General features: G+C 44.0%; 6 protein-coding genes across 11 annotated transcripts in view; 2 read left to right on the top strand and 4 right to left on the bottom strand.

The window, feature by feature from the left end:
* LOC125952192 (endoplasmic reticulum chaperone BiP) overlaps positions 1 to 27,500 on the bottom strand; it is a 231,265-nt gene that overhangs the window by 4,503 nt on the left and 199,262 nt on the right. The window lies entirely within an intron of this gene.
* Positions 3,743 to 7,497, bottom strand: LOC125952199 (DNA-binding protein K10). The gene is made up of 2 exons (XM_049681533.1): positions 6,229 to 7,497; positions 3,743 to 6,033 (listed from the first exon to the last, which is right to left on the bottom strand). Exons 1-2 carry the CDS (start codon positions 7,273 to 7,275, stop codon positions 5,698 to 5,700), a joined length of 1,383 nt encoding a protein of 460 aa, XP_049537490.1. The 5' UTR covers positions 7,276 to 7,497; the 3' UTR covers positions 3,743 to 5,697.
* LOC125952193 (WD repeat-containing protein 46) lies at positions 7,536 to 9,550 on the top strand. The gene is made up of 2 exons (XM_049681520.1): positions 7,536 to 7,622; positions 7,694 to 9,550. The coding sequence occupies exons 1-2, from the start codon at positions 7,620 to 7,622 to the stop codon at positions 9,470 to 9,472; spliced, it is 1,782 nt and encodes a 593-aa protein (XP_049537477.1). The 5' UTR covers positions 7,536 to 7,619; the 3' UTR covers positions 9,473 to 9,550.
* On the bottom strand, positions 9,487 to 10,118 carry LOC125952213 (mediator of RNA polymerase II transcription subunit 22). The gene is made up of 2 exons (XM_049681552.1): positions 9,949 to 10,118; positions 9,487 to 9,869 (listed from the first exon to the last, which is right to left on the bottom strand). Exons 1-2 carry the CDS (start codon positions 10,043 to 10,045, stop codon positions 9,550 to 9,552), a joined length of 417 nt encoding a protein of 138 aa, XP_049537509.1. The 5' UTR covers positions 10,046 to 10,118; the 3' UTR covers positions 9,487 to 9,549.
* LOC125952216 (protein bcn92) lies at positions 10,566 to 11,734 on the top strand. Of its 2 annotated transcripts, none has more exons than XM_049681555.1 (4): positions 10,566 to 10,718; positions 10,845 to 11,024; positions 11,082 to 11,202; positions 11,341 to 11,734. In XM_049681555.1, the coding sequence occupies exons 2-4, from the start codon at positions 10,936 to 10,938 to the stop codon at positions 11,392 to 11,394; spliced, it is 264 nt and encodes an 87-aa protein (XP_049537512.1). In that variant the 5' UTR covers positions 10,566 to 10,718; positions 10,845 to 10,935; the 3' UTR covers positions 11,395 to 11,734. The 2 variants fall into 2 exon arrangements, with proteins under 2 accessions (XP_049537512.1, XP_049537513.1); XM_049681556.1 differs by having other exon boundaries at positions 10,566 to 10,775.
* Positions 11,747 to 22,669, bottom strand: LOC125952195 (D-2-hydroxyglutarate dehydrogenase, mitochondrial). Of its 5 annotated transcripts, none has more exons than XM_049681523.1 (5): positions 21,624 to 22,669; positions 13,051 to 13,737; positions 12,673 to 12,971; positions 12,458 to 12,614; positions 11,747 to 12,385 (listed from the first exon to the last, which is right to left on the bottom strand). In XM_049681523.1, the coding sequence occupies exons 2-5, from the start codon at positions 13,699 to 13,701 to the stop codon at positions 11,945 to 11,947; spliced, it is 1,548 nt and encodes a 515-aa protein (XP_049537480.1). In that variant the 5' UTR covers positions 13,702 to 13,737; positions 21,624 to 22,669; the 3' UTR covers positions 11,747 to 11,944. The 5 variants fall into 5 exon arrangements, with proteins under 5 accessions (XP_049537480.1, XP_049537481.1, XP_049537482.1 ...); XM_049681524.1 differs by having other exon boundaries at positions 22,169 to 22,669; XM_049681525.1 differs by having other exon boundaries at positions 22,479 to 22,669.

Below are 27,500 nucleotides of genomic sequence, written 5' to 3'. Positions count from 1 at the left end.
GTGCGATTTGTGGCGGCCATAGTGCTTTTGTGTTGTTTTCTGTTCTGTTTCTTGAAATTATTCAAACTATTACAAATTCTACAGAATTTTCATCATCAAAATGATGCGTAGTGATGCGCCACCAAGGCGTACCCCGACCAGAGTAAGGAACTTTATCATAAACAACGCCATAATACCAATAATTTTTTACTCTTCTCTACACTCACAGGTGCAAAAGTTACAAGACGAAATACGAATGCTCGAAGAATTACACAAAAGCCAATTTTACCAAAAAGCAGTGCAGGAAAGAGAGGAGTTCAGGGCTGTACTTCTCCCCGTCGTCCATCCCTTATGCTCCGACGAACAATGCTGCTCCTGATGGGGATGATGATCCTGAAGGTAATAACTGCACCCATCGCACCAGAGATAACTCCCCCCCGCTGCTCCTGTTGGGGATGACGATCCTGCAAGTGATAACTGCACCCATCGCACCAGAGATAACTCCCCCCCCCCCCCCCCCCACGCTGCTCAATATTGCTGCTCCTGATGGGGATGATGATCCTGCAGGTAACCCATCGCACCAGAGATAACTCCCCCCCCGCTGCTCAACGATGCTGCTCCTGATGGGGATGATGATCCTGCAGGTAATAACTGCACCCATCGCACCAGAGCTGCTCAATGATGCTGCTCCTGATGGGGATGATGATCTTCCAGGTGATTGCGCCAGAGATAACTCCTCCCCGCTGCTCCTGATGGGGATGATGATCCTCATCACTGCCACCACCGGCCCTACCATTGGGCAATATAAATGATCTGACGGTTGCTGAAGAACAATCAAAAGATGCGGAATTCAGAGTGGCTATGAAACAGGAGTTAGAAAAACTGTTAAAAAATGGAAGTGCCTATAATGGACGTAACGTCCATAGGCTTATATTTTTCCATTCATTTGGTCCATTAGTTGAAAAATTGGTATTGAAAAGATCGATAAAGGGCAAACTTGTTTTAACTGTAATTCGCCACAAAATTTTCTGCATTACTAACTGTAAACTCTAGTATATTAACTCGATCTTCATGCCGATTGTAAGTTGACCAACAACCTATAACCTTGTGTGCGTAAACATATCCTTCTATCGAATATTGCATAGCTAAAACGGATGGTTGACCAGGCAGTAAGCATAGAAACCATCTATCAGTAAACTTATTTTTAAGAATTAACTTTGGGTTTATATCCAATTCTTCGAATTTGTCAGCTTATCCTATAGCCATAGAAAAGAGGGCAATATAAATGATCTGATGGTTGCTGAAGAACAATCAAAAGATGCGGAATTCAGAGTGGCAATGAAACAGGAGTTAGAAAGACTGTTAAAAAATGGAAGTGCCTATAATGGACGTCCATAGGCTTATATTTTTTCATTTATTTGGTCCATTAGTTGAAAAACTGGTATTGGAAAGATCGATAAAGGGCAAAATTGTTTTAACTGTAATTCGCCACAAAATTTTCTGCAGTACTAACTGTAAACTCTAGTATATTAACTCGATCTTCATGCCGATTGTAAGTTGACCAACAACCTATAACCTTGTGTGCGTAAACATATCCTTCTATCGAATATTGCATAGCTAAAACGGATGGTTGACCAGGCAGTAAGCATAGAAACCATCTATCAGTAAACTTATTTTTAAGAATTAACTTTGGGTTTATATCCAATTCTTCGAATTTGTCAGCTTATCCTATAGCCATAGAAAAGAGGGCAATATAAACGATCTGATGGTTGCTGAAGAACAATCAAAAGATGCGGAATTCAGAGTGGCAATGAAACAGGAGTTAGAAAGACTGTTAAAAAATGGAAGTGCCTATAATGGACGTCCATAGGCTTATATTTTTTCATTTATTTGGTCCATTAGTTGAAAAACTGGTATTGGAAAGATCGATAAAGGGCAAAATTGTTTTAACTGTAATTCGCCACAAAATTTTCTGCAGTACTAACTGTAAACTCTAGTATATTAACTCGATCTTCATGCCGATTGTAAGTTGACCGACAACCTATAACCTTGTGTGCGTAAACATATCCTTCTATCGAATATTGCATAGCTAAAACGGATGGTTGACCATGCAGTAAGCATAGAAACCATCTATCAGAAAACTTATTTTTAAGAATTAACTTTGGGTTTATACCCAATTCTTCGTATTTGTCTGTATCTTCTATAGCCATAGATAAGTACGGATATGTTTTCGTGTATGTAGTCCTGCGTGGCGAGAATACTATCGAACACACATTCTGTACTGTTGGATTGACAATCCCAATTTCTGTCTGGTTTGCTTTATGCGAGTTTTCAAATTCATCTGTGCTTAAATTTGGTAGCAGATGATAATGCATCTTTAAAGTAATATTGTACCTGGTCGTTTGATGGTATTTTTCAAGGAACTCCATAAGGAGCTATTGTGCGATTGCTTTGTTAGTTGGGGTTAAAAAATATTCTGAAGAGAGTATGCCTATACTCGCTGGATGACAGAATTGCCTTGAATATATGGACACCATAATTTAACAGATAGCCATAATTTAGCAGATTTAGCCATTGGCTCCTGTACTTTTCTCGGGTTAGAATACTGTTCAACGCTTTAACACTATTTAATTGTTCGGGGAACACAACTTTAGAAATGATTCTGTGTTACCTTTTCCTCATTACCAAAGGTAGCGTTGTTGCATAATGTTGAACAAGCAACCTCATTGAACCTAGATGAAGAATATGTCTAGGTTCCGCTACTGGTATATCAAGTACCAAGTCGAAATTAGGCACACTTGCAAATGGAAACGATGTAAGCTGATACCGGCCAGTTTCTGGGTGTACTACCATTCTATAGTGCCCGTAATACTCATTATTGCGGAATTTGCTATTGTATTGCGGGTTCCCTATTCTAATAGGATAATTTCCATTAACTATGCTCACATCGCACACTCTACACGCGTTTTCTTTTGTGCAGAAGTGCACTGTACCTGCCATAATATACTGTGCTTGTAAGTCCCCGATTGCAAATTCGAGGGTTACGAATCGCATCATACCGGCTGCAAATTCCCCCTCTGTTGAGAGGTGCACTATTTCTTGAACCGCAGCTTCTAGAAAAACTTCATCCGGTATCTCATATTGGTCACAGAAAAACATTCCGATAGCGATTGGTGGCTTTAATTTTATTAATTTAATTAATTTAAGAAAATTTGCAAAATTAATATCACAATTATTTTTATAGAACATACTGATACTTACAAATACCATCATGATGGTATTCAGTGCCGTTCGCAAATGTTCTGATTGAGCGATGGGTTGTTGCGTCCCTGGTGTTGACTAATCGATGTACAATGAAATGAATAAATGAAAAAAATCATTCAAAGTCGTCAAAATCGGTAGCAAAAGAAAAAAAAAGAAGTTGTGTTTGATTACAGCAGAAGCAAAATAGGAAAAATCAGTGGAAAAATAGACCTCTCTTTAAATAGAGAACAAGTCGCAAGCGCAGTAAAGTTACAAGACAGCCGATAAAAGGCATACAGACAGCATGGTCACATATGATTTGCGGTGTGAAGTAGAACCACCACCGTCGTCATCCAAACTCACGTCCACCGTTTGGTCACGGAAGGAGATGCATTTGCAACAGACAGAATTGCACCAGAATTGAGAGACTGTACGAAGCTGGGTGGATTAAAACATTTTAATATTATCTATGTCTAATCAGCGGCGGTGTCAAGAAGTGGATAAAATCAAATTAGCCACAGTGTAAATCTGTCCATAATCTGTTGCTACCTTGTGCCGGTGGCCATGGCAGTGGTCGTTCGAATGGAAGAATGACAAATTTCTTCGGATAAGAATACGAATGTACAAAAGCGTTTAATTACGAGGGTGAATCAAATAAAAACGAGACTTTATTTTTAGCAAATTTATTTTTTGTTTAAACTCACCAAAGGTATTTTTTTTTATATTTCTAATTGATCTCCTGATTCCGAAGCACATTTTTCCGACCGGATAGGTGGCTTTTTAATATATTTCTCGTAGAAAGATGTTGGTCGTGTTTGCAGCCAATTGCTCAAATGAGGTTTCATCCTCACCTTCGAAGATGATGTGAGAGTGGGTTTCCCGGTTGATAAGAGGCAAAACCGCGAATTTTCCGCGATCTTTTCAAATCTCTACTTTGGAGGCGCTCCACCCTTTCGTCTACACTTTTCGGAGGAAGGATTTTCTTTTCTTCTTGAGACGATCATGCAATTTGGTTTTCAGGTGGTAAGGATAGCAATTCATTTTATTTCAGTACGACGAGACACCGCGATACTTTGCAGCATATAATGATTAGCGCGTACAATTCACTACTCAAATTCCTTCATTCCCACGCCGCGACTCACACATTGCCTAAAGACGTTAGATTGATGGGTCAAACATGTGCCTTAAAATCAGTAACTGTTTCGTGCGCTGAAACATAATATGCTGGCGATGAGGTAAACTTGGTTCTTAATTCAATCAGCATTAAATCAAAAGTTTACAAAGCAAATAAAAATACTATCTAAAGGATAGCCTTTCGAATGCTCTACGCTACTACCAATATACAAGCTGCATAGGAAAGGATTGCTCTGAATTGGGAAATTGATATGTCGCAACATTGGAACTGTTCTAAGTACAAAGTATTAAAAGTATTTAACAGCTTTCAAATCATTCCACACAAAAATACACAATAGAATGTCTTGCACACACAACAAAGGAACACACGGTATCGCTGCTATGGTTTGCTTGCCGTGTTACTACGTGGACAAATATTAAGAAGAAAGCATTTAGCTCTGTCTAATCAATTTAATGAATCTCTGCTTCATTTCACTCGTCACCTCATCCACTGTGCCTTTTAAACGTTTTTCTACAAACTTTGTCTTCTACACTACCGGAGCAGCAAAGTTTTTCCTTTGTTTTCAGTTCAGTCCAAGCTTGTTATCTACTACTAAAAATGTTTACCTTCCTCCTGAATCCCATTACATTATTTGGCATATTTCCTTTCTGATGATTTGTTGTCTCCAATGATTTTCTTCAAATTCTATACTCTTCTCTTGGGCTGGTGCCTGATTTAATTCTACTGCTTAGTTACCGTGGTGTTTAAAGGATTCCTAGTGAGCCGAATGCATTGCACACCCCTTCTCAATGCTCTACCAAAAGGTTCAAACAAATTTAAGAGGCAACGGGTTGGGATGCGCAAGTTATTAGCTATCTGCCGCCAAATATCTTGGCTCTCTAGTAATGTGATCCTACGGAGCCCTACGGGCGGGTATGGGTTTCTTTGAAGGGGAATCTCTCGTCTCCACTTTTCAAACAATTTCAAACGGTTTGAGATATTTGGTGGGCTCTAGGTTGGTTCTTATACTGTATTACGTTTGTAAATATGATAAATGTTTTGTTTTATTTGTATCTTCCATATGATTGTGATAATGGTTCGTATAGGTCCTGAACGTGGAGGAGGGTAACAATGTGTTAAAAGACGTCTTACAACGCTAATCGTCCAAGTTCTTTGGTTTTATATTTACTACCAACCAACGAACCCTGCGCTCAGAGACAATTACAGTAGCAGAAGATCTGTAGTGCTGATGAAATATTTGCCTATATTTGCTCGCAATTTTTTTCCATCGTTTCATTCAATTCTGAAGTAAAAATCTACTAGCAGGATTTACATGGCCTAACACTCGATGGGACACTACTTTACGAGATCTTGGTTTCAGCAGTGACCGAAGCAGCTTCGACAATAGTTGCCGTTGCGGATGACTCTGTCACGGCTTCAGTCGGTGCGGGCGTGATAGCAGGGACTTCATTAGTATCGCTAATTTCGCAGGAAGTAGGCGAAGAAGTGGAAGTAGGAGCAGTTGTAGTAGTAGAAGAAGTGGCAGCAATAGTGACGCCATCGTTTACACTTTTCTGCGTATTGACGGGTGTTTCTATAGGAGTGACCGGTGCGTTAGTTATCCTACCGCTCGATTCACTTTCTTTTTCAACGCGAGGCTTTTTGCACATCGGTTCAGTCAAGTTTTTATCAACATCCTGCAATGAATTACGTTAAATTGAAGTTTAAGTTGCGAACTAACAATTAACTAATATTTGAAATATCGAACCACTAGAATATACCACTTGTCGTTACGGCAGTAGATGCTTGGAAATCATTTGTAATACTTCATTCATTTGCCAACTACTCGTTTACTTCCCCTTGATTGTTTTGGTAAGGGAATATCAACTTACCTGCTGCTGCTGCTGCTGCTGTTCCGATTGCTGCTTGCCAATGAATTCTAGTCGGGCGGCTTCATACATTTTCACAAACTTATCCCGTTGCTCCTTAAACTGGGCAAACAGGGCATCATCACGGTGTCCTTTCAGCCGGTTGGCAAGTTCCTCTTTCTTGTCGTGTTCGGCCTTGATCTGATCCGTAACCCACGGTTTGTCGAGAGCAAATGGATCTCTGTTGGGTGGAGCCGGCTTTCCCCGTGTACCGATTCGATTCCCATTCGCATTTCCGTTGGGAGCAGCCATCCCGTTACGAGCAAAGGCATGCATTCGTGGACCCATGCCCGGAAATAGTCCGTTCGGTTGACGTCGCAGCATTCCGGGTGGTCGTATCGGTGGGGGCAACATTCGGCCCATGCCGGGTGGTGGAGGCATCGGTTGACCAACACCCATCGGTGGTACCGGAGGAGGAAGAGGTGCATTCATGGATAGTAGAGGCATCGGTCTGGGTGGACCACCGCCAAATCTGCCATTGTGCGGACCGCGCATCGGCCTTCCCATCCCCGGTCCACCATTCCGAAAGTGAGCACCGGGAGGGGGCGGTAGCGGTGGTATTGCCGGGGGATGCATTTGCCCGCGTCTACCAACAGGCGAAGGACCTGGAAACGAATTGGGAGGTGCCATCGGTGGTCCCCAGTTTGGACCGTTGTTCATTCGCGGACGCATGCCGGCACCGTTCTTCATCGGTCGCTTCATGCCCGGATTCAATCGCCTATTTCCGTTCATATTTGGACCATTTTGGGAGGCTTCCGCTCCGTTCGTCAGGCCTCCTCCAGTGCTGGTTGTGCCGGAGTTTAAACCGTTGTTACTATCGCGGGATCCAGTCGAGGGGAAGCTGATGGAATCGTCATTGAAATCGAGGAATCCGGGATTATCTCCGAGCTGGTTTGCGTCGTACAGCATAGCGCGATTCATCGCGGATTGTGGCGGTCCTCCGCCTCCGGGTTTGAACCGTGGCCGGTTCGGCATCTGGTTAAACAGGCGCCGATTTCCGTCGTTGACCATTTCAGCCCTCCTTTTCCCGGTTTTGCTTCTGGATTCGGTTTCGGTCTCGCTGCCTTTCCGAGATCGCTCCAATATTTACCAACGCTTTCGTTGCACCGTTCCGTGCGGAAACTTGTAAAGATGGACAAAAACACTCGCTTTTGCACCAGATTACTGCGATTTCGCAAAGAATTTCCAATTTTACCAAGATTTTCCAAATTTCCGCGAGATTTTGCAGGGTTTTGTTGTTGCTTTGCTGCACAGGCAGACACTGCCCATCCAGCAACCCTCAGCGTGGTTTTGTTTACTTCCACTTTATTACTGCTTAATAAATTCGTAATTTTAGGGGTTTTTCCTGAGTTAAAATGGTGAGATTATCGAATTTGGCTAGGTTTATCTGCTCATTATGCTCACCTTTAAGTTTCGTTCCTTTCCGTAGAGCAATAAAGTGCACCGTTACTTCACCGCAGAGGACAAGAAGCCCCAGGACGCAGAAAAACAGAACAAATCGGCGCAATCTGATGTTAACGCGAAAAAGAATCCTCCGAACATGGAGGTGATAATCGTAGATACCAGCAAAACTTTGCCGGCTCGTCAGCGACCGGAGTTTTCGGGCAAACAATTTCGCGAAAAAAGGCAAAAGCGAATCGAGATTCCTCTAAATCCAGCGGCGTTGAAGCGACACTCACGTGGCGAGCGCTTGAATTTGAACGGAGTGAAAACGGATCTCCGTAAGATACAGGAAAAACGGAAGGACTTTCAGATCGAGTTCGCCGAGGAGCAGGCAGCACGCGCCGAGATTCTGCTGGACGGAGAGGAAGGATTCCTAGAGGCCGACGAAGGCGAAAGCACGACGGACATCAGCCAGAAGGAAATAGTGGACAATGTGGACATCACGACGGCAACAAAACACTTTACCCTCGCGCTCGACTTTGGCCCATACCGGATGCGCTACACGAAGAACGGAACACACCTGTTGCTAGGAGGACGGCGCGGTCATGTGGCGGCCTTTAGCTGGATTCGTAAAAAGCTGCAGTTTGAGATGAACGTCATGGAATCGGTGCACGATGTAACGTGGCTTATGAACTACACAATGTTTGCGGCTGCACAAAAAGAATGGGTGCACGTGTACGACAAGAAGGGCACGGAACTGCACTGCATCAAGTCGATGCACCGAAGCCAGCGGCTGGAGTATCTGCCGTACCATTTCTTGCTGTGTAGTGCAGGAGAGAACGGCTTCCTATCGTGGATGGACGTGTCGATTGGCCAGACAGTGGCAAGCTATAATAGTCGCGTGGGTAAGGTGTCCGTTATGACGCATAATCCATGGAATGGGGTGACGTGCGTGGCCGATTCAAAAGGAGTCGTGTCGATGTGGTCCCCGATGGTGCGCGAACCCCTTGCCAAGATGCTTTGCCATCCGGTTCCGTTAACTGCGCTAGCAATCGATCCACAGGGCATGCACATGGCAACAGCGGCGCTAGATCGCAAGATAAAAATCTGGGACATTCGGCAGCTGGAAGGACCGCTAGAGACGTACCACATCAATACGGCTGCCTCGGACGTAAACCTTTCGCAGCGAGGCCTAATGGCGCTTTCGTTGGGCAATGTGTGTGAGATCTATCGTCGTAATCCGAGTGCCGATCAGGTGGAACTGAAGCCGTACATACGCCATCGCACAAATGGTATGATTTCCAACATACGATTCTGCCCATATGAGGACGTGCTCGGTGTTGCGACGCAGAAGGGTTTCACCTCGCTGATCGTGCCCGGATCAGGCGAACCCAACTTTGATACCTTCGAGGCGAATCCGTTCCAATCGCGTGCTCAACGGCGTGAAGAAGAGGTGCACGGTTTGCTGGAAAAGATCCCAGCCGAGTTCATTTCGCTCAACCCGAACCAGATTTCCGAGGTAGATGTACCATCGGCCAAGGCCCGGCTCGAGCAAAAGGTAAAACAGCTGACTATGAAACCGCCGAAAATTGACTTCGAACCGCGCAACCGTAAGGGCATCTCGAAGGCGAAACGCATTAAGATCAAGCAGAACGTGCGAGAGGCCCGATTCAGGGAAGCGGCCAAGGAAATCCTGGAAACTAAGGAAAAGCTGTTGAACGAGGAAAAGCAAACGCTCAAGAAGAGTCCCGATTTCATACCGCTCGAAACGAAGACCGTTCTGGATCGCTTTCAAACGAAGAAAAAGAAGAACAATCGGCAATAACAAGCTGGTTTCCGGTGGAGAGCGTGTATCTTATATTAAATGTAATAAATGAAGATGAAAATGCTGGTGCACTCTCGTCACTTGTATATGCTCGTGTAGTACTCTTCCTCGAGGTCGTACAAATCGGCCGCCATATCATCACGCACGGCCATCAGCTTATGGTCCCGGTCGATCTGTGTGTTCCGGTAGAGCGTCGAGTTACTGCAGATGGCTTCGTTGACGGAATGAAAATCGTTCAGGATGAGGTACTGCTTGATGTCCGAGACCAGCTTCATCAGCGATTCGCCCGCTCGCACAATGTTGGCTGCTCGGACTTGCGTTTCGTACGTGTCCTGCTCACATTGTGTGATCTTCGACAGCTGCGTATCGTTTTCTCCCTTGGCCAGCCGGATGATTTCTAGAAGCGGGAAACGGGAAAAGTCACCAGTGAATGTGAGGGGCCAGAATTGCCGGTAACCGGAAAGCCGCTTTCTTACCCTCGAAATTCTCTCGCATGCTCCTGATGTCCTCCTTCAACCGCGAATTGTACGATTTCAGCAGAGCCTCCTTGGACTGGGTGAGGTTTCGTTGCATTTTGGAAAAGTTCGCGATTTTCCTTTTCCCTTTTTTCAGGTCGCGATTTTCCTTCCGATTTGTTTACTCGTTATCTTCCGTTACGTGCGTTACGTGGAAGCATGGAAGCGTTACATGTCCTTGGAAGCGGCGCGTGCGTTACGTGGAAGCGACTGTCCTGTGCAAAAGAGAAGTACTATCGCGAGCAAATTTCCGTGGTCACGCATTTGGCTTCACAGAACGTTATTTATTTTTACACTGTTTTTGTCTGTTATATACTTGCTTTGTAAAAAAAAGAAACACTAGATTTGGAATTTATGCCACCAATTTATCTTCTTCCTGTAACTCAGTAGCTTTTTCCCCCGGTTGCCCGGAAAAACGGCCAATTCAAATAAAAAACGATGTGGACTCCCAACCCATACAGTATAAACTCTTTGACAGCGTTAACAGTGATGGTCGATAAAATATGAGCATTTTTCTTAAAAAAAGAAAATTTTGAAAATTCCACGCGAAAAATGGCCTGTGCGGCACTGTATCTTTGTTTTGGTTTTGAGGACGCAATTAAAAAGGGACTTTTTAAAAACTTTTTGGCCTTTTTTCATGAATTTCGTGATAAAATAAAAGTGATAACAGCAAATTAACATCATTTGCAATCCCCGACGTCGTTCCCGTTGGAAAAGTAGGCCGAGAAATTGTAAGAATCTTGGAAAACCGCAGCGCCAAAGTTCCCCAAAAAGACCGGGCGGAAAAGGTTTAAATCCTTTTTTTATAATTCTGCGAGGATCTGTTGCATAATCGGTGTCTTCTTCTCCTTCTCCAGGAAACCGTACTGGGGTAAATCCTCACTGAAGAAGAACGCAGGCAAAATTTCCAGGAGCATCCGGCATCCTGCGCTGTTAGTCTTGCGGTTTATGGCCACAACCGGACACAAAATGAAGGTACTATCGCTCTACAAACAGTTGATACGAGCCTCGCAGAAATTCGACTCGTACAATTTTCGGTAAGTGCTCACTGTTGCTAGCGCTCCGCATGTCCTCACGGCTTTTTTCCTGACTAGCTCGTACGCGCTACGCCGGATTCGTCATGCCTTTCGGGAGAACAAGGCGCTTACGGATGGTGCACAGATCGAGAGTGAACTAGCCTACGGACAATCTAACCTGGACATCATCAAACGACAGGTAAGTACTGCAACCGCTTCAATTCTCATGGAGAATGAGGGTGGAATGGATGATGTAACACTTGCCGTGTAAAAACTAATCACTTGATGCTTCTTTTTCTCTTTTTTTTTCGAATTGCTGGCAACGGGACCGCTGCAGACCGTAATTGGAAACCTGTTCAGAGCGCCCGACAAACTAGTGATAGAGAAGTAACAGGTTGGGCATCGGCCTCATGGCTTTGACTAGTAAAATCATGAAATCCCAGAATGCAGTGTTTCCAAACCCCAAAAACCCCCAATCCCTAATATATATCCTAATCGACTCGACTTGGGATCTTCGCGGCTGAAATTCGAAGAACATGTTTGCTAAGCGAACACATAAGATCCGGAAGCTAACGGAGATACCCTCTGGATGTAAATAACGGTGCAAGCATCCACGCTCTATCCTCTCAATGCTGTCATTTGCAACCTTAGCTCTTAGCACCTTAGCACCAGCGCATTTCCGGATTTTCTTGATTAACAAGTAAAATATGCAAAATAAACATTACAGAAAAAAGGCATTTGTGGTTTTACATGTTTGACATGTTACATTTATTGCGGAAAATGTTTACATTATTACCCTCGTTTGGTAAGTAATCTCGATAACCTGAGAGAAAAGTACGTTCTTCACTAAATAGCTTCAACATTGTTGAGGTAATTTCTAGTTTTCAACCAATCAAGGCACATTTTTGGAGAATCACGGGCGTTCACGAATTTTTGGTCTGCTAATGATTTGTCACCGGTGTCTCCGGGGGTAACACCTTGTACGGGTTAAGTATACCGTTCGGATCAAGTAACTGCTTCATCTGGCGCATCAATCTCAACGGTTCCGCTTGTTTCGAGTAATGCAGGTATTTCTTTTTAAGAAATCCGATTCCATGCTCAGCACTGACACTACCGCGCAGCTTCGAAGTGTACTCGTACACAAACGGTTCCAGCGCAGCATAGATTTCGGGTGTAAAACGTTTGCAGGAAACGTTCAAATGTAAATTGGAATCCCCTACGTGCCCATATCCGGTTACATTGATGGCCAGATCACCGACTCGCTCCCGAACGGCCAGTACGATATCATAGAATTGGTCCAAAGGAAGCGAAATATCGTACTTAAAGCAGTACCCATCACTTAGCAGACTGTCCGCTATCAGTTCCCGCAATTTCCAAATGTTCTAAAAGAGAAAAAAGAACGATAAATATGAAGATTTTTCTCAGCATCTCCTCAATCCAGCGGTCACTTGTACCTTCATTTTGGTTGGCTCATTTGTAACGGTTCCATCCTCGACGAGACCATTTTCCATCGATTGCTCCAAGAAGCGAGATAGTTTCTCTTCATCGTGTCCTGCATCGCTGCCAGATGTTTCGATGAGCATGTAAAAGGGATACTTTTCTATCGGTGACCTGGAATAAATCGTAATGTATGTTGATGCGATGTACAGTGCAGCCTATCATCACTTACTGTAGCCCAAAGAATCGAGTACAACTGTCCAGTGAGGGCGCATCGATCATTTCGCAGGAGGACAAAATCTCTCCCAGACCACGCTTTGCTGCAAGGAACGTCTGTTTCACGGCATCGTAGCTTCGCAGACCAATGAATGCGACGTTAACCGAGCGTGAAGCTGTTGGACAAAAGATGGACAACCTGGTAATGACGCCCAGCGTACCCTCGGAGCCTATGAACAAATGCTTTAAATGATATCCGGTGTTATCCTTCTTGAAGTTGGACATTAGATCTAGAATCCGTCCTTCCGCCGTCACCTGTTGAGGAATAAATGGAAAACGGAAAATCCCATTCAACGTTCTGATGCTGTTCGGATCACTTATCTAATTCTGTTACCGCTTCAACGCCCAACACCGAACCGTGTAAGTTTCCGTAGCGAACCAACCGTAGACCGCCAGCATTCGTCGACACATTGCCGCCGATATGGCACGACCCTTTTGCTCCAAGATCCAGCGGCATGATGAGCCCTCGAGCTCCAACTTGCTCCTCGAGATTCGCGAGAACACAACCCGCTTGACACACGACGATCCCGGAGTATTCGTCAATCCGTTCGATTTTATCCATGAGCTGCATCGAGAGCACCACTTCATCGAAAACGGGCACCGATCCACCGACGAGACCGGTGTTCCCACCCTGAGGACACACCGCCAATCGTCGATCATTGCAGTAGCGGAGCAGTTCGCTCACTTCTGCCGTGGTTCGTGGTTTCAGGACAACCCGGCCACAACCGCGGACACTGCGCAGATAGTCGATGTTGTAATCCTGCACCTCATCGGCAGCGGTCAGGACACGGCTCGTAGAATCTCCAAGAATACTCCTGAAGGTCGCCACATCGCTCTCGTTCAGCTCCGCAAACGATCCTCGCTGCACCGGATAGCGATCGCGAGTTAGGGCCGGAATTTCTCGATGGGCTGAAGCGAAGGTCCTCACCGCTGCACCACCATGTCTACCCGAAATACATTGACGAAACGCTCCACGGAGCAACATTTTTCACTTCAATGTTGAAGAGCTACAAGATTAATTCTGAAGGGAATAAAAGTAACATGAAATTGGCGTGTCGTTGCATCCTTCCTCTTTCTTCAGACGTTTACAGCCCATTAATACCACTCGGTACGATCACCTCAATTCATTCCCCGCACAAAAACGCAAGTCTAGTCACAGGACAGCCAGCACACGTGCAGTCAGCGGTCATCGCTTTTCGGGGCTCTACCACAGAAAAGATGGCGGTAGCAGACGCCATTCTAGATTCGTTGAGCCTACGAAGCATGACCTTCGGTATCAGCGACGTGCAACCCTGCGGCAAAGTGTGGCTTGAATCATATTTGATTGTGGCTATCATTTTGGTTCAATTCATATTATGCTATTGTGATCCCGTAGCAATCATTAGATTAATTCTAGGGTTCTGCAGTGCCCTGAATTGATCCCTTTATGCTCTAACCGTTTGCTGTTTGTTCAAACTGCTTGTTAAACCATTTTTGCAAGATTGGTCTTTAGCTTAGCGACTGCTTTAGCGGCTGCTTCGAAGTGCTACTATGTAATTCGCCTAATTCCAAAGTTCCAAAGTCCAGGTAATGATATTAGCCGTAATAAGTGTCACTACTACATATTTCAATTGCATAATTGCATAGTGTGTATAAGAATAAGCGTAGGCTGGCGTATGTGAACGATAACTATTATCGATAACAATAAAACTAACAGTTCGTGAATTATTGCTATTGCTTCCGCCAAACGCCATCATACAGCTTCCGTGCGTCTTTCAGCCAATCAATGTGCTTTAAACGTTCAGCGAAAGAGAGCTATCCCCTCTCTCGCTCGCTCCTGCATTGGCAGCTAAAAAAAGAACTCCGAACGAGGGAAAGAGAGCCAGCGAGTTCTATGAAATGTTAGGGTTAATAGAAAAAACCAACACATGCGCACTTCTCATTTCACTTGGGGAAATTTGATTCGCTGAAAGCATAAAGGCTTGTCCAACCAACTCACTCACACACACACACGCACAAACAATCGAGAAGAAGAACAACGCGGAAGAAAAATCTGAAGAAAAAGACAATGAACTCTTTTACTCCTCTCTTTCCTTCGCCCTATTCGTGGCCAAAAATGAGCGAGATCGAAGATGAAGAGCTCCAGGAACAAGAAGACCAACTAGAGTTCCGGCTTCTTTTTCTTTCTTTTTTTCGCTTGCTTCTTGAGCATAAGTGGGAATGGACGTGTACGGACACGCGGGCTTGCGCATGGAGTCGTGAGTCCGGATGAGAGTGTGTTTGTGTTGGTGTGTTCCACGAATCGCGTCAACCTCCGTGGGGTGGGTTTTTGCTGTCGTGCGTATTTGTGTGCGGTTGGCGGCGGGATCAGTTCTCCGAAGAGTGCTTGGAGCGGATTTTCCTGGGAATTGCCTGGGATCTGGAAAGAGCGGTGAGGGTGACGGGGTGAGCCGCTGATAACAGCCTCCGCAACGAGAGTGCGCTAACGGGGCCGTGATAAGCGACGATAAGCGCACGATTTGTGATAGGCTGTTTGCCGTTCTTCGGTATCTTCGCCTGACTCGCGCCGCGGAGAAGTGTGCGACACTTTTTTTCTTCCGTCCACCGGTGTGTGCGTGAGAAAGTGGTAACGTGGTTGCGTTGGCAACAAAGAGTTCGAGTTCGCGCGGAAATCGGAAGAAAGTGCCCGCCAAGATGGTGGTTTGGTGTTCTAAATCCAACCGAAAAGTGCTTAACGTAATGGTTTAATTAAATCCAACGCCAAGGGTGCAGAGAAAAGGCAAAAGAGCAGAAAGGTGAGACGATTTCGACATCCGCGGCGAACGTCCGACGTCTGTGTTAGTGTCAGAAGATCGAAACATTACACGCACACAGCCTTGCACCGCGATTGATGAGAGAAGTGAGGTTTTGTTGGGTAAGTTTGGAAAAGTTTTATTCTTCGAAACATTTAATTACATTGTGCGTCATCCAGAATAAGTTACGGAAAGTTGAGCGAATTGTTAATCAAACGAAAGATTAAAATTTCTCTCGTGACACGACAAAAATTGAATAATTGAGAGAATTAAATTAAATTTAATGTTATTTAAATGTTTTGCTATTTGCTTCGTAGTGGTGTCTTTTTGTATTGCATGAATTATTAAAAATGTACTTCGTAGGACTTCTTAATTAAAGTCTACAAAAACACAGGTCGATAAAAAATAACATTAAAACAGAAGAAGAACACTTAACACAGCCGTAAAACCAAACAACCCGTGTTGAGCGGATGGCGGGAAGAGCAGCGAGGAAAGAGAAGAGACAATGATAATGTTTAAATTTTGTAGTGGGCGCGACGCTCGAATACGAGATCATCGTGCCTGCGAGAGCGAGAGAGACAGAGAAAGGGAGCATGACCAAGATGAAGCGTTGCGATCGTCCAACGGCGGAGCCATCCAACGTCCTCCTGTGCCTGCTTCGAGGATCGCTCGTTTCGAAATGAGATTCGTCGTCCTTCTCCCATGGTCTTCCTCGATGCGATCCTGGCGCACGCCGAAACACTCCATAGCCCCTCAAGGAAGCCGCCTCTGTGCGCGCAAGCAGAGGCAGTCTGTGTGGTTCGTCCTCCCTTCGTCGGGCATTCCTTCCCTTTTTTTCATGGTCACAAACCACATTGAATGAAACTTATCTTCCGCATCATCTCGCACTCTCGGACGGGCGCGTCGTACGAAGAGGGAAGCAATGCGAAAAGGGAAACAACGGGATTACGGGGATGGGAGTGTTTTGGAGACGGCAAAGGGAAGAAAACGACCATTGCAGGCCGCGCCGGAACAGCTCTCGAGACGATGCCTCAAAGTCCTAATGATGGTGCAAAGATCATGGTGTGTCGTCAGCTGTGCCTTTGTCACTATGCACATTTTCAATGGTGTATAGTAGGCTGCTTTGTCGGTATTTGCTTCAATCCTGGTAGCCGGGTTCAAGCATGAAGGATCCTGAATGTGATCCGATCTACGTGTGATCTACGGAATTTGTATGTTGGTACGTTGGTAGAATGATAGACTGTGATCAAATAACAAGCTAATACAGGAGCTCTTCATTGGAAGACGAATCCTATCTGTAACAACTGAATTCAAAAATGATTCATTCAGAAGTGAGTGAAGTTTTGCGATTCGGTATTTTCTTGCTTAAGAGGCAGAACGCTCAACCAAACATATCCTAACCACCTACAGGAAGAAGGATTTCAAATGGACATAATATGGTAATTTGATCCCTTCGCTGGTCTCGAGATCCGAGGATGGTCGAGTTAAGAATTTGTGCATCGACACGCACTTTATATTTCTTTTCTTTTTCCGTTTTGCGAACAGTTAAGAGAACGTATCATGGACACTGGCGAGACGGTGTACTACTACTGCTCCTGATTACACTCCGATGCATGTCGTATGAGGGCAACGAAATGGTCGGTGGAAGAGAGAACATTTCAACCATTCGCCAAAACAAGTTCCGTACCCTTTGCCAGGTTATGACCACACCATATAAAATCATCGAGAAGGGGGACGAGAGGTGAAATCATGCGCAAAGAACAACGAAGAAAGAGTTTATGTGTTGTGATGGAATGCGCATAATTCGGGAACCCCGAGCCCCATGGGTACGTGTCTAGTGCCATGATCGTAACCTCTTTATGGTACACTGCAAGGTCATCTCAAAGCATAGCACCTGGTTGGCCTCGCATCGTTCAAACGGTGGTCCCGATTCTTGATCCTTTTTTTCCGCTATGTCGCTATGTTTTTGCTTATAGCGCATTCTGTCTCCCATGCCCTGGACGGCAATTATCACCTTGAAAGTGCACCAGCGTACGAATGCTGGCGTATCTTCCTCGGTTCACTGGCGCTATTGAGAAACCGGCACCCATCTGACAGGGAACCGGTTTCGCTTCCGAAGAGAAGCTTCACAGAGAGAGTGGGTGTGTGTATTGCCAGTGTTCGTAAAGCACTCCCATAAATAATAGTAATAATAACAATAATGATCGTCATCATCTGCAGCATCATCATTGCGAGCAATCAGCATCCCAATTGCGGTAGCCCCCGAAACACGATGGATTGTAAATGGTAGCTACTGTCAGTCACGACCATCTTTTGCGATCCCTTCGGGGTGAGGCCGGTGTAAGAAAACATGAGCATAGAATTTAATAAACAAACATGATCGTGCGGCACGCGTTTGCACAAGAACCAAAGCGTTTGCGATGTAGCATGATTATTGTGATTGTTTTTTTTTAAATAAAAATAGCAATTTATGGTAAAATGTGTTAATGTTTTTAGAGCATCGGTCATGTTACCGTGCATCCTAGTAACCGCACGTGCACTGACTCTGTGCATCAACAATGCCTGCCTTGTTTCGCTAGGGACGCTGATTAATTATTACACGAATGCGATGTGTACTAGATTGCGTCTGTTGGAATGGTGACTCGGTTCTTGACACATAAACTATGATTACAAATCGATCGAACGTTTGGTAATTAATTATTGGTTAAGTCCATGGCAGGCTTCCGTTCCGGGACTCGTTGTAATTAACGATGGATGCCACATATTCACTAGAAGAGAGGGACTTTCTGATCGTAGCGAATCAACGCCATTCACTCTATGGAAGCAGGAGAACCTGAATGGGGTGGGATGAGAGAACTCAGGAAACAACTCTCCACAACCGGAGGCCATTTTAGAAGCACCTCCGCGTCCCAAAATCCGGCAACAACAACCAATAAGAAAAAAAAAGCCAACCAAACACCCATCTCTGAGCAGTGGCCAGCCAAGGGTGTGCTCGACAGACGCCTAGACGATGGCCTCCAACCTCTCGGGGCAGCTCCAGCAGCTCCGACAGACGACGGACGGCGTCCTTTTTCTCGACCTAGCCGCGAGAAAATCCACGCACACCGCCCCCGCTACGAGGTGAGCATTACGAACCACGCATTCGCACGCCGGTGAGAGATGCCAACGACCGTGGAGGCGAAGCAGAGAGCGAGAGATAACTGGAGAGAGATGGAAAACCAAAAGAGGATGTGTTTCCGCTGGAAGGGATAAAGCCAGGACCAAGCGCCACATTAAAGCAGATCTACCGAAACGAGAGAAGCGCCTACTGTGTGGTTTGCGTTGAAAGCACGCCAAATCGTCATGGAAATGACATTTGATGTTTTGGTTGTGCAGAGACAACTAGCAGGAGCAAATGAGGAAGGGAGGAGGGATGTCGGATATGTCGTATATTACACGGGCATCACCTGAATATCGAGTTGACCATAAAGATTGTGGTGTGTGGGAAAAGAAGCGCTCTCTAAATCTTTGCTTCTCGAATAATTAATCTGGAAAATTGGAATATTTTTTCATTACTCGTCGATAGACTCCGTGCCTTTTTTCCAATAGAGCTTAAATGATTGCTAAATGCAGAGATTACTATATTTAAAAAAACAAAATCAAAATATTTATCTATCAGCCGATCTGGTGAATAGAAAGCATTAACAGAGCAACATTTTGCCCTCCATTTTGCAGTTTCCGGGATAAAGATAGCGTCAAAATGGAAACACGGCTTTCCATTTAAAAGGTTCATAACGTCTTGAACTCTAGGCCCTTCGTTTCATAATCCTATTAGGCAGAGTTCGCGCTCTAACGCGACGACATTCCTACTGTTTAACATTGTTTCCCATAAAACAATGAACTAGCGCTGTTCGTCCTTGTCGCTCCTTCGCAATCATTGCATTGCAAATATTTCACTTATTTATTCCGCATTGAAATGCGAACGACGGAGTCACATCATCCTTCGGGACAAATCCAATACTCTCTCCGATATTATTAATTTCTTTTCGAGTCCTTGCATACATAAATCCAATTACCTGGCAAAGGACCTCTCGAATCAAGACGATTTAATGTGTTGGATTTACAGTTCATTGCGTAACTTCGCCAGGGAGGATGTAGGGAGAAGGACGAAAGTTTGCTTTCGCAGGAAATTTTCCGAGCTTCCTTGCTTCTTTGAGAACAATCCATCTGTCTTCTTGTCAGAGGACAGGGCACGTAGTCTTAATGCAATTTTCTTTTGTTGATGAAACGTCTAAAATGGGAGAAGTTGGCACGAATCAAATTGTATACTTTTATAAGGCTTTAGCAAAACAGTCAAGGAATAGATTCATCAAAAGAGCAATAAACAAGAAATAGTAGGGTGATACATAAATTTCATGAATCATTCGGAAATTAGGCAATCAGATGGACGGGTATTGCCTCATATCGTTCTTCCTCCTTAAATTGAAGCGAGTCCATGTAGAAGCCTTTTTACAACGTGTTACATCTTATCTTGCCAGCCGGGTAAATGAAAAGTAATCAAGCAAAAAGCAACAAGAGATGTAACAATCCTTCTTAAAATATTGGGGCTCAGGTGTACATTCTCTTGAGCATGTTGTTGGAGGGAGCGTGAATAGGTCGAAACCGCTTTATGAATACTATTGATAAAGGCATTCAGATCTAAAATTAACAAGATAAATACTTAAAACCGGCACTTTATTGCAAGTTTATCATAAATAGTTATATTAGATCCAGCATTGGGGTTGGGAAATTCATAATTATTTACCAAACTTATTCATTACTTATTATTACTTATTCATACCCACTTAAAAACATTAAAGTATGTATGCAATCGACTATAAACGAACCTTGCTGCCAACAAAATAGAAAGGGATCTCTTATTGATCCACCAATAGAGCAACATTGCTCTCGGCAGTGGCAGTGGCATCCTCTGCAATATTTCTTTTTCGAATATCCTTATTGGCACTGGAGACAACAGGTCGACCTCGAATACAACACAATATATTGTTGCCCCTTTTTTCCACCAAACTTGTTGTTTCGTCTAAGCTCTGAAGCGAGAGCGGAGTGAAAATAAATGTTCATTTTAAGGTCAGAGTTTTATGGATTTTTTCGGCGTATACCACATAAAACCAGCATGGATTTATCGTGACACTTTCGTGCAGCAGTTTTGTAGACGATACTGGCTCTTGGCATGGTCGGTCCGTTCCATCAACGTTATTACTTTCACATGTATGTCTAATCTGGGTAGAAGGAAGGGAGACTGACGTCGTTTGACTCTGTGCCAAAAGTACAGTATCTCTGCGTAGGTTCTTTTCTCATTCTTTGCCACATGTTAGTGACCTTTATACCCCCTCCCGATCTAGGCTCTGGGAAGCTCTGATTCCCTGCCGGGAGGTTCTGATCGATTTCTTCAGGAAGCTTAAGCAGCATATTATTACCATCGTCACGTGTGGTCATCGTTCAAGGACCTTTTCGACCTCACCCGATCCTAGTGGACCAGTATTATTACCCCGTTCTCCCTTTTTTATTTCTTCGTTGCATTCCTTCTTTTTGTTTTTTTGTGTTAAGTTAATGTTTAAGTTCACGTTGCCCTTCGAATGATCTTTCATAGAAAATTGTGTTGTTCGCTGCGAAACGAGAGGGATCATCGATTTTACGTGTTCATTCCGTCACCATCGCTAATCGATGCAAACATAGGGGTCTCCCCTTTCCTTCGTTCCTCTGTGAAACACACTCTCGATCAAAACCGATTTGTTGTGCGTGCATGTTGGAGGTTCAATCCCTCCCATAGTGCAGAGGCATGAAGAACAGGCATGGAACGAACGAACGAAGTGCACAACGTTCTTAAAGTGGATCAAGGTTAGCCATGGTTTCGGCATCATATGGTGATGATTCGTGCAGAACGCAACCGCGTGAACGCAAACGGGGTGTGCACTGGAGTGAAATTTAAACAACACACGAAAATATCGCTCTCTACTAGTCCCTTCAGTGAGGGATGCGCTTATTCGTTTTTCATGAGTCGGAAAGATTCGCGATGCATACCGAGCATACCGAGCATACTCTCAATGCAGCTTGTTCCTGTTGGATATTATCAGCTATCTGTAAATTGCATACTAACCAACTTTGGACACGAGGGAAACACAGTAGCGTGGGCATTTAAATGGTTTATGGCTTTATTATTTTATGTCTCACCAACGACCATTTGAACCAGAAGAATGTGAAAATGACAGATGGTTCCGTGCAATAAAGTCCCCGCGGTTGGTGTTACTCGACTTTTTATGCTTCTATTTTAAAATGATTGGAGTAACCACAATATATAACCCCATTTGGCTATTTGGTTTGATGGTAAAAAAATAAATGTCATAATTGTGACCCATATTCTTTCTCAATGTCATCATTAGTAGAATGAGCGGGAAAATTGGATGTAAGAGGATGTTAATATGCTTTTTGATCCTTCTAAATGCCGACGGTAGTTTTGCTCGAGGTTCCGAAATAACGGTAATAAACAAACTGGAATATTTGATTATAAATGAAGTCCGAGGTAAAATAAATGTACCGAGCACATAGCACCCTCTCGTCTGTAGGGTGTTGTATTTTAGCTGCACTTTTTCAATTTTTCTTCGATTTCTTTTAACCCAAAAATCACACAGCCGCCTGTTCTACCAAAATCTGGCAACGTCGCTCAATTCGGTGGCGGTTGTTTTGGGCCGCTGTTTAGCCGGCAAAATATGCTCAGCTTTCACTAACACTTTCGCACTAGCGTGTCCGCACACTCTTTCTTTGTAGGTATGCGTTAGCGCATCGTGGAGGTTTTGCCTTTTCTTGAGAAGTTGCTCTAGCGATTATTCAAGGTCACACAATTGCGAATCGGTAAACTAACTCCGATCCACAGCAGCTTTGTCCAAAGTACCCGAAAACATAGCTAACAACTATTCACAGACTACACTGCAATTTCATCAAAATTTTCACTAACATTCGCACGACAAACCCACTTTTCGTACCTGTTTCTTCGAACGCGGCGAGAGATCTGCAAGTCGCGTTATCAAGTTCGCAACGTCTATCACCTCTCGCGTTATCTACAACAACGACAGCACAGGTGCAGCAGTAAAGGGACCTGTTTACAATGACGATCCAAAACACTAGCGCCGTATATTAATCTCACAAGACATGGCACTGTTGTTCGAGGAACAGATAAAAATGACCCCCTTTTTGGGAGGCTCGTCGAATGCTCGTTTTTGACTCGCGAGCGGCAAGTGTGTGTGTGTGTAAACGGTTCGCTGCGTGATCGGTGTGTGTGTGAAGGCTGGCTGGTGTAAACAAACAGCTGTCACAACTGCCAAAGTCAACATAAAACGAAGGGTTAAGGTGATGCTAAGCGGTTTTCCCGGAGGAATATTGAGCGTATTGGGAATGTTGGAAGTATTTCGGAAAATTAATTATCAATTCAATGTTCCAGATTCCACTCTTCGATATTCGTTGGTTCGGAGAAATCTAATTCTGTCCATCGTTCTTGGCTTGTCTGGCTGGTTCGCTAGAACGCACACGAATGCATGCTATAGCCCACACAGAAAAAGAGAGAAAGAGAGAGAGAGAGAGAGAGAGAAAGAAGATAAAGAAAGAGATAGCACACAATGCTCGGCCATCTATGATTTGTTCACTTGCCCGTGCTACCTCCCAGCGAACCTGGAACCTTTTCCTTTTCCTTTTCGTTTAGCGAAATCGTAATTACAAAGCCGCAAAATGTAGAACTTTGGGTCGTGGGATGAAACTATCCTGTCAGTCATCGATCTGAAAACTGAGAAATATCAATAAAATCTGAGCGTGCATAATATTCCTGAGGTTGGCTAAGTAATCGACATTGCACTCTGTCGATGCCCGTTAACCCGTTCTTTACTTTTTGATATTTCGGAATAAAATATCTGATGCCTTAGGTAATGCATATAATTTCTTCGAATGATTATCTAATTAGTGACAGGTATTCTCGAGTCACATCGCCAATCAACGCGATGGCGATTGCAAGACAAAGTGTGTAGGTGTGTTTTCACGACTCAATCAAGCGCGAATCGCGAGAATCAAGGTGGGAGAAATGGAAATTCGAGGTGTCCACGCAGTCTAAAAAAAGAACAAACATTCTGTCAGCGTTCTTGAGCCGTTCATTAAACGCTTGATTTTACCGCAGAGATTATAAAGTTCGTGGAAACGAGAAGGGAGAACGGTGGCCTCTCTTTCTGGCACCCTCTTAATTTCCCCGCCATTTTGATTATTTACTTTGATCTCTTCTTCTCTTTCTATTGGCTTCTATACTACTTGGAAAAGAGCAGGACGAAGGGTGTGTCGTCCACTCCCCACCGTTGGCGTGAGAATATATAATCCCTTCTCTTATTTTTCGTATCTCCGTGACTCCATCTTTTACCCCTCCATGTTTTTTTCTTGTGACCGACATTGATGGCGTTGAAAGAGATAGCCTATGAGCGAATTCCACAAGAGAGAACGAGTGCGAAGGGTTTGTCGCTATTTATATTTTATGTACGTGTGTGAGTGAGTTTCTTCTTCTTCCAATGATGTTCTTTGTTCTGTTCTTGGTGTCTTTCATTTTTTTTTACATTCGTGCTTTTTATGGTTCTTCCTTAGCACTTAATTTCGATCTTGGGTTGTTCGTTTGCTGGCAAATATTTTACTTAATTTTGGCTCTGCTTTCAGCTCTTCGCTGAATTAATGTGATGATTGAAATGGAGTTTACAAATCTATGTCTAAAGCAAATCTGTCTATTTTCCCAGACAGCATTCGCGCAAAGTTGGACACCACAAAAAACGACCAGGAATTCATGAAAAGCCTGCCATATGTTACTCTTCCGTGAAAATTCAGACGGAGTAGTATACATATGCTCTACAGACGTAAATAGACGAATTCCGTTCCCCTCTTTGTAGCACTAGTGCGCTTGCCTGGTACTACTTACGTTCTGAATTGCATCCCGAACCGAAAAGGACCTGGTGGTGGTGGCCTTGCGATGATATTGGCTGCCGAAATATAGTATATCGTTCTTGTTAGATCGCATCTGCGCACTTGAGACTTATGTTGATTATGTACAAATGTATTCACGAATTCGTAATTAGAGATCTTTGGGGGCTATTTCAAGGAAACGTTATTTACAAACGAACGTTTAAACAGTAGACCATCATTTACATATCACTTCAGTTATTGTATTGGTCTACTAAATAATAAATCAATCGATTCTCTTTCGCAGGAACAACAAGCGGAGTTTACGACGATCGTGCGATGGAGGCTCGATTATCATTGACTGCGAAATAATGGAGGTTAGTTACATGATCCATTGTTTGTTTCACTGCATCAAGCATCTACAAAATTTCTTTTGTTTGGTAATTAGTTCAAAGAAGCGAGACTTTAAAAGATTTCGTATTTTGCGCAATCCCTTTCAAACACGATCGCTCTAGCGAAAGTTTATCTAATTTTTGATACCAGATAAGATTTGATCAAAAGCTCATATTGTAGATTTTTCTATAAGTTCTATAGTACTTTGTTTGTTCTCTTCCTGTAGTTTTCCATGGTGAACAGTTGAATGTCTAATGGCTTTGGAGTAATCGTTTTACTAACGTTTTCCATGAACCCTAATATGCTAGTGCAGCAAATGTTGCAATTAAGTTAGTTACGCTCTTCTAAAAAAATAATGTGTGAAGCAACTATCGATGGCTAGCTCAAAACTATCGTGACATTACAAAATGGCGTCAATGGTAGATTTGTATCTTTAGAAACTGCATTTGGTGGACCGTAATCCATCCCAAGCAGCGGTTAGAACCCTCGAGTGATGCCCAAGCGAGTTTCGAAAGAGAAACAGCAATGGCGGATCCAAGGATCGTTTTCCACATTCCCAACTGTTTCACCAATACCTTCTACTGGTTGTATGGTAACACATGTCGCTTTGAATGTAACGGAAATCTGCTTTCCTTCCCCTTCGCAAGTTCGCTGGTTACTGTTGTTGGCAAGGGGTTACTGTTGTTGGCAAGGGGACTTGAACATTCCGAACCGAAGCGAGCTAGGGTTCAAAAGGTGGCTCTTATTCATTTTCTCCCTCCGTTAAACAACCAATTCCCTATCTAGCTGTCAGGAACCGCGTCCCCTAATATCCGAATTGTAATGCAGCGTTCCCTTGTGGTGTGTGTCCCCTTAAGCGACTTACCCTCCCATCATAGTGACAACCCTCGTCCACGTTCCTTGGCAGCGAAGATGGGCTTATCAGGCTCACATATTCGTTCGTCGCTCCAAGGATGGATTCAATTTCTCACCCTACCTTTCCTACGCTATCGTTGCTCTCCGTGAGCCCCGAACGAGAATATATTTGCCATTGGAGAGACGCCTTAATGGAATGTCGAAATGGAAGAACGATCGAAGGCATAAATTATGCTGTCTGGCTGGTCCGGTTTTGTGTTTGAGGTTCGCTCTCCATTGGCCTTCTGCTGTCGCTGCACGATCGTGTTGGTCGGTCGGTCGGTGGTCGGTGGACGGTGGCATAAGGCTGGCAAAGAGTGGAAAATGGCTGCATGATGGTAGGGAAGGTGTATGGATCCTTTTTTTTTGGGTTTCTGCTTTGAGCAGTGTTTTCGTTTCCTTTTGAAACCGTTCGCGTGTGACTAAGGATTTAAGGGTGTCTTCTACAAGACGCCTTTGTAGAAATATTGGGAATATTACCAAATATTTGGTTTTCTTTGTAGTGCCCTTGTTTTATATTTTATCTGACAGTTGTGTAATTAGTTTCTAGATATTTAATGAGACAACATGCAGGATTATATTTTCTTTTCCTTCGTGTAACTGCAAGTAGTTTTAGGTTCATGTTTCCCATTTTCTGCACTTTTATGTGTAGCAAATATAACGATTTTGTCATTTTCGGTTAAAGTTATAGTATGAACACATGTGTAATCATACAACATGCTTTTCATTGTTACATGATTTTTAAAGAACCATCCAAGGTTGCTTTGGTTACCTGGTTTATCATGCATCAAATATTAGCTGTACCGCAACTATTTATGAATTTCAAATTGATAGTTCGAAAAAAAAAGCAAGGGAAATCCGTAATTATTATTCTCAAAATTTGTGAAATCCCGAGCGTCGGAGTAGACAACACCCTGGGACCAACATGAACCGCTCGTAGAGGCGGTCCAGTAAAACGAAGGAGGAGGATGGGGTGAGGGGCAGGGCTGATGTTTGAAGGAGGGGTAAAGCCCACGAAACAGCAACGACCGCAGGAGCACGAGAGAACGAAAGAGAAAGAAAAGAAAATGGAAAAAATGATAAATGAGAGCGAACAAGAAATAATGCAGAAGAGAACAAGGATGAGGCGAAACAAAAACAGCAGCATCGGCCTGAAAGACAAGATTCGAAAATGGACATTAATAATAATAATGGCTTACTCCCTGCCAGTGTGCCGACTCCGGTATCCGGATCTCGCATCTCGGTCGCTCGAGCTCGAGCAGGCGGGCACAAAAATGCGCCCCTGTGTGTCCATGTGGGTTGCTGCGATCCTTTTTTTTTGTTTTCGGGGTTTGAAGTAGCAAGAAGGGAAGGAAGTAGGGGACCAACGAATACGAAAAGGAGCAAATAAGAAAATGATGGATAATTTCATGGTGGATTTTGATTGCATTTTGCCATTCCCGAGGATCGATGGATGGTAGCTCCATTCGCTGGCTCAATACTTGATCGATGCGATGCCATCCATCGCGTGTATTTCGCCTTTGACAGATGCAGGTGTGCGCTCCTCGGAGTCAGGATCTGAGGGGATCAGGTCAAAGGCGGCTTGGTGTTGCTGGATCGTTCGATGTTGCGCATACTCATTAGCCTACTATGCTTGCGGATCTCCTGAGCAATGTAGAGTGCTGCGGTTCTGGGAAAAGGAAATGGTAAATGCAAGAGGAAGTAGAATTGTCATCGGGTATGCGATTGTAATCCCCTCGTATTTACCAACGCGTGTGTAGTAGGTGGGTTT

This window comes from Anopheles darlingi, chromosome 2 (genome assembly GCF_943734745.1).
Source record: "Anopheles darlingi chromosome 2, idAnoDarlMG_H_01, whole genome shotgun sequence".
Classification (NCBI taxonomy): domain Eukaryota; kingdom Metazoa; phylum Arthropoda; class Insecta; order Diptera; family Culicidae; genus Anopheles; species Anopheles darlingi.
Note: the sequence above shows the minus strand (reverse complement) of the source record. Positions and strands in the feature narration are given on the sequence as shown.